This window comes from Hypanus sabinus, chromosome 5 (genome assembly GCF_030144855.1).
Source record: "Hypanus sabinus isolate sHypSab1 chromosome 5, sHypSab1.hap1, whole genome shotgun sequence".
Taxonomy (NCBI): domain Eukaryota; kingdom Metazoa; phylum Chordata; class Chondrichthyes; order Myliobatiformes; family Dasyatidae; genus Hypanus; species Hypanus sabinus.
The window spans coordinates 24,370,565-24,388,735 of NC_082710.1; the positions used below are offsets into that span (position 1 = coordinate 24,370,565).

The following is an 18,171-nucleotide window of genomic DNA, read 5'->3' on the forward strand; positions in this document are numbered from 1 at the left end:
TTATTTATATAGTAAAGTGCATTTACTTTGTGTAATATTGCCACTTATGTTGAATTCCCCTGCATTGCTGTTCATTTGCCTTCTTAAGGAATCACCGTGAAATATAAATTAGTAAGAGTTTATGTTATTATTTAATCTTTTCATCCTTTCAGCCACTGTCAGTAAATTCTTCTGCAAGAAGGCCAGACAGGATAGAGGGGGTGAAGAAGAGTGGAGAAGGAATCGACATCTGTCCTCAATTGTCTGTTTTACAGGGGGTCCTAACCTTTTTGATGCCATGGACCAATATCATTAAGTTGAGAACCCCCGGTTTAACACAGACATAATAAAGTTCATGTTCAAGTTCAAATTTAATGTCATTCAAGCAAACACACGTATACAGCTAAATAAAACATCATTTCTCTTGGGCCAAGATGCAAAACACAATACATATAGTCACACACAGCACATACAGTCACAAAATAAGACTAGTCCCAGACTGGCATGACACATTGTTTTCCACTTCCAGACCTTGGAAATTACTTATACTGAACTCAGTTTCAAGAACTGCTAGTAGTATGTTGGAAATCTGGTATGTGTGATCAAAGACAACTTTCTACAATGTGTCTGACCATTTTTGCTGTGATGTTAAAACAAAAGATGATATAAGAAGACATGTATAGCAGTAAAACATGTGATAAGACATAGGGTTAGTAACAGCTTTGTCAGCTTCCTGGGATGGTTTTGAAGCAGCAAAAGACCTGAAGTGTTGTAAATGGGACTCATTTTGGTAATTTAAGCCATTAGAAAATGTCAAAGCATGGATTGAATCTAGCAGATCTCTTTGTACTTTTCAACCAAATTGTGATGTAATGTTAAAAAAACACTTTGTATTATCTCATTGTGTGTCAGTTGGTCACAAAATGCGAGGTGTTAGATGTCACTCTTTTGCAACTTAACAGGTGCATTTTCCAAGTAGATGGAAGTTTGAAAGTGTGATCTGGCAACTAGCACTTTCCAATCATAAACTATTGATTTTGTGATTGGAATAGATAGAGTAGCCAGGTGTATACTGTTTCCCCTGTGATTGCAAAAGCCCATGCACTCTTGAATCAAATATCAAGTGTAAGTTTTAATTAGCTTTAAGTTTAACTCTTTACTTTAAATGACCATATCAGACAGCCAAATCCACTGGATGGGAATGGATGTTGATTCAATCTGATCATGGCATGCATAAATCTGAAATTTAAGGGATGTCTTTAAAATTAACTTGCCTGAAATAGTTTTAATTTTCTCCTGTTTGATAATGGTGAAGATCTAAAATGTATACAGGGAATTCAGCTCACATTACAAGGAACAGGACTGAGTATCATAAAGCAAAACCAAGGTAGAATTAGTCACCAAGGGTAATCATTACTAGAATAGATTCGAATGGACTTAAAAAAACAGTGTATAATAAAGTGAAATTTTTAGGAGTAACTGTAAGCCTGCATTGCCAGCAACTGAGTGGAAACTAGAGAGTTGGAGTTAAAAATGTTGTTTTCCTATCTGAAAGAATGGTTACCCACTGAGAATGTGCAATTGTTCAACTTTGTATAACTTTCTATATATGAATTCATTGTTCATTTTTCATCTTTTGATAGTTTTTTTGTTTTCAGAATAGCTCTTTTGTTTCTACTGCAAGTATTGCTGAAGGTATTTCTTCTTCTAGAAATTGTTTATTTAAATCTGTCCGAAATACTCTATCAGCGATGCTGAGTGTTAACAGGAAACGGAAAGACGTGCATTCTTATATCACCTTGCAAGCTCTAAGTGCTTCACATTCAATTAAATAATGTTCAAGTGTTGTTAAATTGTAAGGAGGATCACAGCCGACAATAGCACAGTGAGAACTTCTCTTATTATCACCCTGGCGAGTTTACTGAGCCTCAGTTTAGATGAGATTAGATTTACATATTACATTTGCATCGAAATGCACGTTGAAATGCGTCGTTTGTGATAATAACCAATGAAAGCAAGGATGTGTGGGGGGCGGCCTACAAATGTCACAACACCTTCTGGCACCAATAATGTTCAGCAGAACAACGTGTAGTCAACGTAGAACAACAACAATGAAACAAAACAACTGCAGTAAAGCAAATACCTTTTGCGCACACACTATGTCAGGCCTACAACCCCAGTGCAGGCTGCCTCTAACCTCCAGTCCTTAGCCTGGGCCCCAGATTCACAGACATCGGGCCTCTGATCTCCAGCCTCACTGACCTAGGGGCTTCCCTGGACTCACCAATCCTTGGCTTCGACCTTTGGACTTCAACGACCTCTGGATTTTGTCCCTGGGACTCGCCAATCACGGCTCTCAATCTCAGGACCTGCCGACCTTGGGACTTGGACGGTGCAGTATGCCCTCAGTACTGTAAAAGCTGAACACACTGTTTTTAAGCAGTTCCTTGGGATCAGGAATGATTTCAATCCACCCTGGTTTTGGGAATCTGAGTTGGTTAATGAGGCCAGTGGGAGAACTGTGGACTCTTCTAGAAGTAGGCACATGGTGTCTGACAGATTAGTTGCTGGCTGGTTTGAGAGATGGTGATCTCTTTCATCACTTACTAAGGGCTTCTGTGTGCTCCAGTTCCATGACCTTGAGGTTTTCAGTACAATCCCAAACACTGCTGGTCATGTGCCAACGTTCCCAAAAGCCAGATGTGCAGATCCTCAGGGAACTTTGTACACGTTCTTGGACCCTAATTTCTGTCCTCGTGGTAACCTTTCCTCACGACAGGCCTCAGGGCAGAGTATTTGTTCTGTGAGCCTACTGTTGGGCATGTCTTGATGTGGTCAGTCTAAGGTAGCTGACTGAAAATAATCAGTGCCTAGTGCAGGGAATGTGGCCTAGTAGAGGACAAAGGCCTCTGAGTATCTGTGGAATAAATTACGGTCCATCCAATCAGGTTCAAAGTTCAAAATACATTTGTTATCAAAGTACGTATACATTCTACTTCCTTGAGATTTGTCTCCTTACAAACAGCAACAAAATAAAGAAACCCCTGAAGGACCAATTAACAAAAACAAAGTCCTTCTAACACCCAATGCGCAGAGAGATTTAAAAAAAGCAAATTGCGCAAGCAATTAAAGTAAGTAAATAGCATTCAGAACTGGAGTTTTATGAAGGACACCTTGCCAGGAATCACTGCAGCTAGAACAGGCCTCAGCCTCAGTTCGTCGCAGAGCCAAGTAAAAGTTGCAAGACCACAGATGCAAAGCCAGGCATCACTGCAGCCAGCGCAGAGCGGGGTAAATATCGTGAGACTACAGACACAAAGCCCGGCATCACTTCAGCCAGCGCAGAGCGGGGTAAATATCGCGAGACTACCGACACAAAGCCCGGCATCACTTCAGCCAGCGCAGACCACGGCCTCAGTTCAGTGCAGAGCTGAGTAAATGTCGTGAGACCACAGACACAAAGCCCGGCATCACTTCAGCCAGCGCAGAGCGGGGTAAATATCGCGAGACTACAGACACAAAGCCCGGCATCACTTCAGCCAGCGCAGACCACGGCCTCAGTTCAGTGCAGAGCTGAGTAAATGTTGTGAGACCACAGACAGAAAGCCAGGCATCACTGCAGCCAGCACAGAGCGGGGTAAATATCGCGAGACTACAGACACAAAGCCCGGCATCACTGTAGCCAGTGCAGACCACAGCCTCAGTTCAGCGCAGAGCTGGGTAAGTGTCACGGAGCAGCGAGCAGAACCAGGCAAAGCTGGCCCTCGCCTCGCCTCCAGTCCCAGAACCCTGACCTTTGCCATCTGACCCCGTGCTTAAATCACCAAAACATCATGTCGTTCCTCACTCTTGGACTACTCTGGGGCCTGGACCCTGTTGCTACAGTTCAAGCTGTACTCGACTTTCCCATTTCAGCCTTAAATCGATCAGTCATCAGGACTCCCCTTGCTCTCGGGGATGCCTTGATTCTGCTTCAACCCTGCCTTCGCTTGCCTCGACCACGCCCCGCCTCTCCATTGTTAGCATTGAATGTTGGTAATAAGGTATTTAGCAGTTTTTTTTTGTTTTCTGCCCTCGATAAATAGTCGCTGGGCATCACCAGCGCCACCTTAATGCAGGTGGTATGCTGATTATTAATTCTTTGGAATTCTATGGACTGTTACAGACTGCGGCATGTGTCAATGCAAGATTAATTACAGTTTAACTCTGGGGATCTGTGTGCTGCTTGGTGCACCTGTGTGTTGTGCTGCCACTCCCTTGGTTGTGCGCACCCATTCACCTTCAGTGGTCACTTTGTTAGGCATCTTCTGTAAAGCGGCCGCTGAGTTCACCTACAAGGACTTCTGCTGCTGTAGCCCGTCCAGCTTCCAGGTTTGCCATGTTGCGCATTCAGAGATGCTCTTCTGCACGCCACTATTGTAACGCGTGGTTATTCGAGTTACCGTCACCTTCCCGTCATCATGAACTGGCCTGGCCATTCTCCTCTGACCTCTCTCATCACCCCTAGAACTCTGTTTTTTTTTTGTCTTTCGCACCATTCTCTGTAAACTGTAGAGCAGGGTCCAAGGCGTGGCATTGGTATTGGTCCATGGCATAAGAAAGTTTGGGAACCCCTGCTCTGGAGACTGTTGGGCAGGAAAATCCCAGGAGATCCCTTCTGGCAATTATTCCACAGCAGAAGTCACATTTCTAAGGTTTGGTCTGAACAACAACTGAACCTCTTGATCATGTCTGCATGCTTTTATGCATTGAGTTGCTGCCACGTGATTGGCTGATTAGATATTTTTATTAATCAGAAGGGTACAGGTGTACCTAATAAAGTGAATTACACTCTGGCTCTCTTTGGCTATGTGCTTCTGCTCTGTTAGGTACAGCGCCCCTCTGTGTTGAACGTTAAAGCTCAACTTGCGCGGGTCCAAAGCAATGCCTAAGGGAATGGGAATCAGTACAGAAATCCAGGAGCGAGAAGCAAACAGAATCCTACCAGACTGCCAAGTGGGAAAGTGGCATTGCATACTGCTGCTTTTAACTTAAAACTAAAACCTAACCAGGTTAGAATGATTCTAGAACATGGAATAGTACAGGACAGAAACAGGCCATTCGGTGCACCATGTGTGTGCTGGCCAAATCTATCCCACCCGTACACGAACCCTGTCCGCCTCGTAAATGGCACAATTGTGTTTGCTTCTACCAATACACCTTAATCCAATCTCTGTAGTTCTTGATTCCCAAATCCTGGGGAAAGAACTGTGTGTGTGTTCGTCCTACCCATGCACTTCATGATTTTATACACCTCTGTAAGATTGTCTCTCAGTCTCAACGCTCCAAGGAATAAAGCTTCAGCCCACCCAACCTCTCCCTATAATTCAGTCCTTCGTCTCCCGGCAAAATACTCATAAATCTCTCTTGCCACTTTGTGCTGCTTTCGCCAACCAACTTTGATCAATAAATTATAACAAGGTTCAGTTCCTACCCACCATAAAACATTTTATTTATCTTCACTGATAAATTTCCAGCTTTACACTCCAAAGTGTTGACTGTAATGTGTACTCAGTTAGGAGCCCATTATTTTCAGTAGATGCAGCACAGAATGTGCGGCTCCATTTTCTAATATGGAAAATTGGCTGTCATTATTCATTAAAATATTGGCGCTGGAAGCTCAGTGCATATTAAGGCAACATTATGAGTTGTGGCTCCCAGTATGGAGCTTTGATTGTGAAGATTGGGCATTCAGAAATAGACATATTTTAATGCACAGTCCTGCTGTGAAATCTTGTGTGCTGTCCACCTACAGTTAAAAGCCTAATCAATTAAAGCTGTAGATACATAAAAAAACTACTAAAGTCTGTCCTGGATATAATAGGCAGTAAACAAGTGTTCAAGTTTAAAAGCTGCAGTGAAAGTGTAGACTAGGAAACTCTAAGATGCTCTCCTTTCTCATATTTGAAGATTAAGACAAAATCTGAGTAGCTGTCTCACAGTCTAGCTAGAGCTGTACTTTCAGTTGTGCTGATAAGCCAACGTCCCATAATCATCACAATCCCAGGGTCTGTCCCACCATAAGGATGAATGCATCGAAAGTGGTGACACAGCCTCTGGCATTCAGGAGGACACTGGGTGTCATCAGCATAGACTCTGGAAGCTGTGAAGTCTCCTGCACCTGTTCAGACGTGGGCAAGGAAACTTGCAGCAGGTTTTTTCCCTTCTGCTTATCTTTATCCAGTGAATCTTCCAGCGTCACTAGAGTGTGAGGTTGTCACCGTCATCGAGTGTTGGAAAAGGGGAGACACTCTCTCCACATCCATCCTGTTAAGAGCCACATGATCTTTCTATCCAATTCCCGGAGGAACTCACGGAGATACAATCCTTCCCTTTCTGATCTTGCCTCATTCCCTAACCTGCTATTCTAGGTAGTGGTTGAGGAGAATTTCTCTGAACATCCTTCCTTAAGACTAACACTGTAAACAGTACTCCAAACATATCCTTACCATTGCCCTGTATAGGTGAAACGTTACCTCCTTTCAGTTCCCCTGGTAATAAATAATAATGTTCTGTGCCATTTTCTAATCACTGTGCTTTTGTTGTGCCCACCATTGAGCATATCTACAAGGAACGTTGCCACAAGAAAGCAGAATCCATCATTAAGGCCCCCTTCCCCACCATCCAGGCCATACCCTCTTCTCAGTGCTGCCGTTGGGAAGGAGGTACAGGAACCCTCGAGTCCCACACCATCAGGTTCAGGAACAGTTATTACCGTTCAACCATCAGGCTCTTAAACCACTGTGGATAATGTGATGCTATTACAGCCCGGGGAGTCGGAGTTCTGAGTTCAATTCCAGCATCCCCTGTAAGAAAGTTTGCACGTTCCTCCCGAGTGCATGTGGGTTTCCTCTGGGTGCTCCTGTTCCTCCCATGTTCCAAAAGACATACTGGTTAGTAGATTAATTGGTCATTGTAAATTGTCTTGTGATTAGGCTAGGCTGAAATAGGTGGGTTGCTGGGTAATGCAACTTGCCAGGCTAGAAGGGTCTGTTCTGCTGTTTATCTCTAAATTTTAAAAAGGTCACTCACCTCAACTCTGAACTGATTCCACATCCTACCGACTCATTTTCAAGCACTGTACAACTCATGTTCTCAGTATTATCTGTCTGTCTATCTGTCTATCTATCTATCTAAACTATTTATTATTTTTAGTTTTTCTCAGCTGAAGTTAATAAAACCTGAGGGATGGACAAAGCCACGTACACTCATTTCTCAATTGACAGGAACTTTTGAACTATTCTAGTGGTGTTCAGTATTGTAGCTTTCTGGACATTTACATAATTATTACTGTATGGCAAATTGTTTAATAGTATTGTGTCATGACTTTGAGATGAGACCAGTTGTAGATATTACTATTGGGACAATGTCTACCCTGTTCATGTTCCATAGCCTTTCAATTTCCTCTTTTAATTCAGTATATTTCTGGTGTTTTTCACTTAATTGAATGTTATGTGTGTTTGGAATGACTGTATCTATTTAGTAACTTGTTCTTGCTTGTTTATCTTGTAATATTATATCTGGCCTTTTATCATGCATTCTCCTTTGTGTACTAAGGAATCATTAGTAATGTAATTTGTAGGACTCTGATTCTAAAAACTGGATCAGACTTGTATTTATAGTAAGGTATGGTGTCTTCTGTGAGTTTGTATTTTAAAGCAAGATTTTGGTGAATGATGTTTGCCACTGGGTTGTGCCTGTGTAAGTAATCAGATTATTATTGTTATTATTTGAATTTGCAGATTGTCTTCTTTTGGCTCTTTGTCAGTCTTTGTCTGTGTGTAGTTTTTTTCACTGATTCTATTGTATTTCTTTGTTCTACTGTGAATACCTGCAAGAAAATAAATCTCAGAGTAGTATATGGTGATTTATACATACTTTGCTAATAAGTTTACTTGGAACTTTGATTGCATCATCCAAATCATTCACATAAATTGGAAAATATTAAGGTCTTAACTCCAATCCCTATCATGCACCACTTGTTATATCTTACCAAACAGAAGAAAAAGTCCCTTTACCTCATTGGCAATCTTGTTTTCTGCCATTTAAGCCCTTTGTTTGTGCCTTGAATTCAATACTACTGAGTATGAGGTAGCCATCTTGCAGAGCACATGCTCTTAGTTTACATCCAGTTGACTCCCACACTGACCTGCCTGTCTGTCTTCACTCTCCTCCAGTTCTATGGAGAAATTGGAAGAACAACATCTCATATTGTCATTCACACTGCTACAGTAATGTACAAAAGTTACATAGCTAAGGTGCCCAAGACTTTTGCACAGTACTCTGTTTGTCAGTGTGAAATGGAGAGTGAGTTTGTAAACGTGGCAGGAGGAAAGGATGTTGGGAATGTGAGGGTGGAGCACCAAGGGAGGAGGTGAGGGACAGGTGGCAGAGAAAGAGTGCAAGGGATGGGGGGGGGGGGTGGCATGTATGCAGACACACTCAGGCAATGTCACTGAGACACCAGGCAATGACATTTGATTCCAAGCAACTGATATATTGATCATTACAGAATGTCTCTCTGGTGCTTCCCGTTTCCATGCCTCTCCTTTCCCTCTTCACAACCATAATTCCCCTGTCCTTGTCCTCTTCCCACTCTCAGTCCCCAATAGAGACCCATGTCAGAATCAGATTTATCATCACACACTTAAAAATATTATAATTTTTTCTTTGAGGCAACAGTACAGTGCAATGCATAAAATTACTACAGTATTGTGCAAAAGTCTTAGGCACCTTAGTGATATATATATATGCTTAAGACTTTTGCATAGTGCTGTATGTAATCTTTCATCTTCCCCGAGGAGAGTTCTGATGTAAGGTCTGGAAATGAAATTTCAATTGACACCTTTTGCCTCCACAGAAGTTGCTTGACCTGCTTTTTGCTGGTTTATTTTTATACCAATGTTCCACACTAGTTTGCAAGGATTCAGGTATCATCAACCAACCATTTTGCTTGAAGCAATTGTGACCTGGTGAATAGTTTTAATATCAAATCACTGTAGCAGATGTTAGGAAATATAAGAATGCTGCTTGTTGCATTGTCAGTGGTTAGGATGAATTTGGCATTTACAGAATATTTCCTGTTTGCATAAGCAACAAATCCTGTTAAATTTGCAAGCCTTGTTACTAACACAACAAAACTCATGAACAGCTTGCCTTAGTAAGCAACACATCAGTGGTTTGCCAACTATATCCATCCAGTTGACATTGGAAATATCCCCAAAAGCAGTCGGTATTCAACCTATTCACTACAGTGATAGTCTACAAAGAATTGGATTTGTACTTTGATTGATTAAGGGAATGAGAATTAGAAATCGGAGGAATGCTTCTGAAATTTTAGCTTCCTTTTGTTGAAAATTTAACTGAAATGACAGCTATTTCTAGCTCACTTTATTTGGTTCTAATCTATCAAACTTGCTTATGTTGGTATTGAACCTCTGTTTTCACTCTTTTTAATTCATTGCAATGTATAAATAGTAAGTGAATCTTCAGGACAGCAAATTATTTTTGTTTATCGGCAAATACCTGTTAAAATAAATGTGTTAAAAAGATCTAACTATGGTCAATGTTTGCAAAGTGAATGCCAAGAATTGGAACTGGGAGCTGTGAGGATTTGCTCTGATAATTTGCAACATTGACACATGATTTAAAAAAAATGAAATGCCATGTTTGTCAGGATGTCATATTTATTTATTTGTTTTACTTAGAGATACAGTGTGGAAAATGACATTCTGGCACTCTGATCCGCGCGGCCCAGCCATCCCTAACAATCCCCAATTTAACCCTAAACTTATCACGGGGCAATTTACAATGACCAATTAGACTACTTACTGATACGTCTTTGGACTGTGCGAGGAAACCGGAGCACCCAGAGAAGGCCCAGGCAACCCATGAGGAGAATGTACCGACTCCTTACAGAGGGTGCCATGATTGGACTCTGTAGTCCCATGCCCTGCAGCTGTAATAGCATCATGCCAACTGCTACGCTATAATAATTAAGATATTAATTACTCTACACCTAATACCCTAGGTAGTCTCCAAAGGGATTTATATTGTGTTTTCCTGTTAAAATATTGTGTATATTGAGCGTTTATTTCAAGGATCATAGAGTAATAGAGCACTACAGCACAGAAACAGGCCCTTCAGCCTACTCAGTCTGTACTGAGCAGTTATCTTTCCTCATCCCATCAACCTACACCTGCACCAAAGTACTCTTCTCATCCCTGTACTAACCAAACTTCTCTTAAATATTGAAATCAAACCAGCATCCAATGGTAGCTCATTCCATGCTCTTAGACTGTCTGAGTGAAGAAATTCTCTCATGTCACCTTTCAACTTTCACACTTAACCCATGATGAGAGTCGAGTCTCACCCAATCCCAGTGGAAAAAAGGCCTGCTTGTATTTACCCTGTCTTAACCACTCAAAATTGTATATAACTCTATCAAATTTCCCCTTGTTCTCTTATGCTCCAGAGAATAAAGTCCTGACCTATTCAACCTTTCCCTATAACTCAAGTTCCAGCAAAATTATTGTAATTTAATTGCTTTTTCAAAATGGGAGATTGGTTTTGAAAATTGCAGTTTTTATTGGTAGATAGTAACTCAGTATTGAAGTATTTGTTTCCTGAAATTAGCAACAAGTGATGAAAAGTTTCAAATGTCTTTCTTTTCCCTCATTTTAGACGCAAAACATTATGTACGACATGATCTCAGACCTGAATGAAAGGAGTGAAGACCTTGAGAAAAGGATTGTAACGTTGGAGTCTAAATTAGAGACGTTAATAGGAACTATCCAAGCCCTACCTGGACTTATTAGTCAGTCGGTCAGCCAGCAGCAGAGGGAATTTCTGGAAGCCCAGATGCAGCACCATGACAAACAATTACCTTGCAGCGCCGAGCGGTCACGATCTTCGACCAGAAGGAGAAGATCCTCCTCAACAGCTCCACCAACATCATCAGAAAGTAGCTAGAAGTGAATGTTTTAACCACTAGAAAGAACTTTTTTTTGCCATCATATGGTTGATATTTCAGCTTTTATTGTAAAGCCCTAACAATACTAAACAGTGTTATCCGGATTCTGATGTCAGAATCCAGGGAACCTGAAAAATTATTTTAGGCCAAACGGAGTGAGTGCTCTCCCTCAGATGCACATTGAATGCACCTAACCTGCTATATAGATTGTTTCTTCTGTACAACTCACTTGACTTTTTACTTGCGCACTTCAACTGACTTTATTAATATATAATATAATAAAAAGAACATTTCTGGATATTTCTGTCTGGTCAGTTTAAAACCTTCAGTTTGTGGGCATAGACTCGGGTGATCAATCAATAATGAGAAAGAAAATGATTCAACTGACATTATACGCGTCTTTTTAACAAAATGTGATATCCGAGGTGTTAAGTGAAAGCAATAATCACCATATCGTACTGCTTAAAGGAACGGTGTCCTGCTTTTAACAGCAGCCTGCTATAGAAGATATACCTGAAATCATATATCACTTAGCTAAAACTTCTATGATATTCTGTATTACGCCCTTAGACGTACAAATGAAAAACGGAGATGAAAATGAAGTACCCAGGTGTGTAAATAGTCAAAGCAACTGGATTATACAATAATATTCAAAATCTAACTTTTCCTAGTTCTCATGAAAGATCTGAAGTTTTACCTAATTTTCTCTCTTTTAGTGACTGTTGAGTGCTTCCTACAATTTCCATTTTAACTTCAGATTTTCAGCAATATTTTTAGCATTCTGCTTTTGTAGTCACCCAAGAAATTTAAATATACAAATGAATAAAATCAGAATCCATGGCAGATCATCATATTCCACTGAAGTGAATGGTTCTGATGCTCCTAATTATGGATTTCCAACTATAAGGTTTGGTAGAGGAACATGCTGTTTGGTGGCAAACCTATGGCACACGTGCCCAAGGCTGCACACAAAACATTTGATTGCATGTGGCATACAGTGTTACTTGTCGATTCTTAAAAACCACCCATTATATAAAAATACACAATGACTATCTCTTATGCCAAATGAAGCAACAAATAATTTTTAACACCCGAGAGCAGTGAGAGGTTTTCACAGAAAATATCTCACACCGGCTTAGTGCCAGCTAGACAGTTGAGAGATCACATGACATTAGATGACGCAGACACAACATTATTTGGTTAGTAAACAATACAATAACGATACAATTTAGCAATTCCATTGTTTATCAGTTGACTTTTTAAAAGATTAATAATAATGTTTGAACAAGTTTTCTAAAATTTCTATATTTCAATTTGTCTTCATTATACTTCTATAAACAGTAAAACAATAAATACACACAAATAAGTGGCAGGAATCACCATTTTCCATAAACTATCCAGTATCATTTTTACTCATTTATTTATCAATGATCATCTCTACTCAAATGAAATCAGAGAATTTTTTTAGAAGATCGTCATTTTTTGCACATGCTTTCAAAAAGGTTTGCCACCTCTGCTATTTGCCATGGTTCCTTATACTTTCTAAAGTTCGATTAGTTAACACCAGAAAGTCTGATGTAAACCATAGTTCACTGAGAGTTTGTTTCCTTTTCATTATCACACAAATATAGGCTATTTAAAGGACGAGTGTCAAAAATGTATTGCTTAATGTGTGATAAATATACTGTATACCTAAGTGAACACTCCCAGAAGTGCTTCATTGTTCTTTGAATCACAATACTTCTCAAACTACTGTTGACTGCCAACCGAAGTGATCAGCAACGTTCTATCTTGAACATGTGATCTTCTCTATTAAATAATTGAAATTGTTGGTTTGCAAATAACTAATTACAGACTGTAGAGATCAGTCAATGAAGCCTATCTGACAAGTCCATATAGATCATTTAATTTGTCTCCATTTCTTTCAATCTGATCTTCAACATTTTGAAATAGATGGAGAACATTGAAAGCATGCTCTTTGGGAAGCAAATACAGTACTTACATGCAGTGGCCATTTCATTAGGTAAACTTGTTTGTAATGCAAATATCTAATCAGCCAATCATATGGCAGCAACTCAGTGCATAAAAGCACGCAGACATGGTCAAAAGGTTCAGATGTCATTCAGACTAAACATCAGAATGGGGAAGAAATGTGATCTAAGTGACTTTGACCATTGAATGTTGGTGCCAAAACAAGGTGGTTTGAGTATCTCAGAATATGATCTCCCGGGATTTACATTTTAATCTCTAAAGTTTACAGAGAATGGTGTGAAAACAAAACAAAAAAAATCAGTGAGCGGCAGCTCCATGGGCAAAAATGCCTTATTAATGAGAGTCCAGAGGAGAATAGCCAGACTGGCTCAAGCTGAAAGGAAGACAACAGTAACTCAAATAACCTCACGTTACAGCAGTGGTGTGCAGAAGAGCATCGCTGAATGTATAACATGTCGAACTTTGAAGTGGATGGGCTACAGCAGCAGAAGACCACAACGGGTTCCACTCCTGTACCGAGTAAAGTGCCTACTAAGTGTATATCTGATTGTTCTTGTTCATTTGCTAAACAATTTGCTAACCAGTCACACTGGTGGTCAAAGGAAAATCTGCCCTTTCTGAATTTCAGAAGAACGCTTTCTGAACTGTGATTTAGTATAAGGACTGACAGGAAAGTCGTGGTGAAACATGAAACTAGATGGTCTCTTAACATAAATTTCAAGTTCCCTATAGCAACTGTGTCTTCACTAATACAAGGGCTCTTGTTTCCAGTATTTTTACTCTGCATTGGGCCAAATCTCAGCCACGCTTCCTTCATTTTTCATTTTACCCAGTGTATGAATCCAGTGCAATGACTGAGCATCATGTTTTTGGCACCAACATCCAGAGAGGATTAAAGGTAGGAGTGTTGGAATGAGGAATATTTAACTGTTACATAAAATGTTTGCTGGTGAATCAGTTTATACACAGTAGGTAGCAATAATGAGCACTCTTGTCACCTAAATGTGAAGTGCTTAACATATCCAGTCACCATTCTATTCCCATCCAAAGCCCTTCTAGCTTCTTCACCATACCAATCATTAATCTGCCCACAGTTCTGCAATACCCAAAGGATTGGAACCAAGCTGTGCCTGCAAATCATCTGCTATGATCCTGAGTAAGGGCCTTGGCCCGAAACGTCAACTGTTCATTCATTTCCGCAGATGCTGCCTGACAGGCTGAGTTCCTGCAGCATTTTCTGCATGTTTCTTTGGATTTCCAGCGCCTGCAGACTTCCTTGTGTTTATGATCTGCTATGATTGTTAAAATGGTGCTTCACTACCCCCCCCCCCATCCTACAGGTGTTCTAATTGGGAGTGAGGGCACTCATATTGGTCTGTTGATCTCTCAATTGTCCCTGTGCTGTGAGTCTAAGCAACAGTTTCAGAGTCTGGGTTGAACTGGAATCCTAACTGTGCTTCTTGAATCCTTCCTTACCAGAAAAAGATGGTGATATTAGACTGAAGCTGGGAAAAATTCTGGCCTGGAGATGTATTGAATTAGATTACAGAAAGCACGACGAAGCCTTTGAATCCAAAAAAATCGTGTTCTGCAGCATGGGAGTTCTGAGAATAACCAAAGAAAACCACAGAACAGTGCAGAACTTGTAGAGAGTGGTGAAAATCGGAGGCATAAAACACACTCTAATTAAATATTGAATTGAATTAACTTTATTACTCACATCCTTCATACACGAGTAGAAATCTTTACATTTCCATCTAAAAATGTGCAATGTGCAATTTATAGTCATTTGTAATAAATAGTATGTACAATGGGACAGTCAATATAACGTAGAAATATAATTGTATCAGCGTGAATTAATCAGTCTGATGGCCTGGTGGAAGAAGCTGTCCCGGAGCTTGCTGGTCCTGCGGTACGTTTCCCGGGTGGTGGCAGCTGGAACAGTTTGTGGTTGGGGGGGGGGGTGACTCGAGTTTCCAATGATCCTTTGGGCCCATTTTTCACACTGGTCTTTGTAAATGTCTTGAATAGTGGGAAGTTCACAACTACAGATATGCTGGGCTGTCTGCTCCACTCTGCAGAGTCCTGTGATTGAGGGAAGTGCAGTTCCCATACCAGGCAGTGATGCAGCCAGTCAGGATGTTCTCAATCGTGCCCCTGTAGAAAGTTCTTGGGATCTGGGGGCCCATACCAAACTTCTTCAACCATTTGAGGTGAAAGAGGTGCCTTTTTCACAACACAGCCAGTATGTTCAGACCACATGAGATCCTTGATGATGTTTACGCTGAGGAATTTAAAGCTGTTCACCCTCTCAACCCCAGATCCATTGATGTCTATAGGGGTTAGCCCGTCTCCATTCCTCCTGTAGTCCACAGCCAGCTCCTTTGTTTTTGCAACATTGAGTGAGAGGTTGTTTTATTGACACCACTGTGTCAGGGTGATGACTTCTCTGTAGGCTGCCTCATTATCATTTGAGCTTAGGCCAATCAGTGTAGTATTGTCAACAAATTTAATTAGCAGATTGGAGCTGTGGGTGGCAACACAATCATGGGTATACAGAGAGTAAAGGAGAGGACAGTACACAGCCCTGAGGGGAGAGTCAGAGGGGTGGAGGTGAGGGAACCCACTCTTACCACCTGCCAGCAATCTGACAGGAAGTCCAGGATCCAGCTATACAACTGAATTATTTCTTCCATGGTGTAGTGTAAACCATTTTCTCAAAGCATAAGAGCTCAGTTAGTTATACCATGTATTTTTTAATGTTAAATATGAAGAAAACATACATATCTGGCCTTAGATAAATAAAAAGACACGTGGATGCGGAGAGATAATGAAGATGTGCAAGCCAAGTTTAAATGCAATCTATATTTCATCCTGTCCTGATGAAAGGTCTCAGCCCGAAACGCCGACAGTTTATTCCTCTCCACAGATGCTGCCTGATCTGCTGAGTTCCTCCAGCAATTTTGTACGTGTTGCTCTGGATTTGCAGCATCCACAGAATCTCTTGTGCTATATTTCATTGATGAGCTAGAACAAACGTTAAGTCCCCTTTGTTTTAGCAGTAGATAATCAAAACCGCAGGGTACCAATTGATTGATTTATTGCAAACAAATTAAGTAATCGAGATTGACAATTCATGGCCCTTCTAGAATGTTCTTCAAGAACATGGCAGGCAGGTTGTTTTCCCAAGATTATGATTTTCATCTTGTGAGTTTTACATTCAACGTTGTCTCCACTCACACTGCACAAGCTCAGATTCTCTTTGCTCTTGGCCTAATGGTCCCAAGTATGAAGTGAAGCAGGTGAACTGGTTCTGAGAGAAGTGAAGCCTACCCAAAGATATGACCAAATGCCTTCCTAGGACATAGGCACCCAAAGCCAAATATTTACTGTTTCCATTGCAACATGGCCCTAAAATGTCATCTACCTGTGTTGTGCTAATAACTAACTAACTCTCCCAGACCCCTTCTCCCCTCTAACTTTGGCAGGTCAATACTAGGGATCACTGGGTGCGTGGAGAAGACATACTGAGTACATACATGGACTGAAAGCATCTATTCAATTTTGATACTGATAACGCTAAATCTGTATTCTTTTTTTTATGAAGCCATTAAAAGTTGGAAGCACCAGGTTCAAAATTCATTCTGGGCCACAAGCAGAGCAACTCCAGAGCAACCTATCTCAAGCAAAGGGTCGTGACCTCTCCTGGGGTGACAACCTCCATGGCTGACATCACAACTATAAAGGCTGTAAAATACTGCTATCTGCATTTAATGTAATCACAACCAGAGTTGATTTGTAACATTTTACTTGCACAAGGTGCATCAGAAAATTCTGAAAAGAAGTGAAAAACTTGGGCTGGCTCCGTGCAAATACAGCAGTCATTTTGCTTTGGAGATTAAAGCCTTCCCCATCTGCTGTTAAACTGCCCCCTCTTGCTGCCCTAGTCCCCTCCACACAAAACCAGATCCTACTCCCTGCCTTGTTGGACCCACCCTCCCACATCTGCAAATGTTCTCCCACATATACTGCTGTCTATACCTTCTTAGTGCTGCTATGTCTCCTTGTTCATATCTCCCCTTCCAACACGGGCAGAGCCCAAATCACAAAGTTGGATCTTCTCCCTACACAAAGCACCACAATATGTTGTCGTTACATGCCCCTCCCACTATCATAACCCTTCCCCTCTCTGCTGTCTCCCTCCTCCCCATACAATCATACTTCTCTTCTTCACATTTTCAGATTTTGGCCTCTCCTCACAATAGTTTTCTTCCTCCATACACCCAAATTCCTCCTCATGCCACTGTCATAACCTTGCCTGATACACTCATTGACTTCCCTCACATCATGGGATCCCTTCTCCCCTCCTACAACCTTGACAGACTTCGATACATACGAGGCAATTCCAGCAGCCTCGTAACCGGGCTAATAGGTAACTTCAGCTTGTGATCCAGAGCCCTGAAAGAAAGAGACAGGTCATAGGCAGAAAGAGAAGGCAACTGAACGGGGCGTGGTTGAGCGAGGGAAAGGAACAAAGGAGAGGAGGGAGGGTGGGACGGGCTGGAGAGTATGTAAAATATATCCTGTTCTGTAGTTCCTTTTATTATTTTTGTTAGTTGTGCTGGTTAATAATTATTTTATTTCCTTTGGTATCAAGAAAGGTGTGAAAATTCAAGTATAAATTTGATGTGACATTGAAATATAGTGCAGGAAACATTGTACTAAAGTACAGGCTCACTAGTAGCATTCCCCTCTCTATAACAGTTCCATTGGCTTCACGAGTTGGGTGCAATAGACTACTCAATAGTCTACAAATATTTAACACTACTGGCCAAAGACAAATGTCCAGCCATCTGGCCTTTTGGTATTTGTACATATGGCTGAGCAGCTTTGCAGAGAACAATATAAAGAAGCAAACCACATTGTTAATATTTATCAGCAAAGTAAGACTCTGGCTTTTGGGCATCAAAGGTTACAGGGAGAAGGTAGGAGGGTTGAGAGGATGTATAAATCAGCCATGATTGAATGGCAGAGCAGACTTGATGGGTCAAATGCCAAATTCTATTTCTAAGTCTTATGGTCTTTGTCTTGATAATTGGAGTATGTCTCTTGTAAAATTTGCTTTCTCTATGTGGTATTTTTGCTTAAAATTGACTTCTATTCCTAAATCCCCAAAAAAGTAGGCTGTT

The 18,171-nt window shown here is 40.9% G+C and overlaps 1 protein-coding gene across 2 annotated transcripts in view; it reads left to right on the plus strand.

Moving 5' to 3' along the window:
• Nucleotides 1-11,231, plus strand: part of LOC132393657 (small conductance calcium-activated potassium channel protein 2) — a 107,704-nt gene extending 96,473 nt beyond the window's left edge. For both annotated transcript variants that reach the window (XM_059969067.1, XM_059969070.1), the window contains one exon: nucleotides 10,702-11,231. In XM_059969067.1, the coding sequence (XP_059825050.1) occupies nucleotides 10,702-10,989 (288 nt within the window). In that variant the 3' untranslated portion in view covers nucleotides 10,990-11,231. The remainder of the gene's footprint in view (nucleotides 1-10,701) is intronic.
• The last annotated feature ends 6,940 nt before the right edge of the window (nucleotides 11,232-18,171 follow it).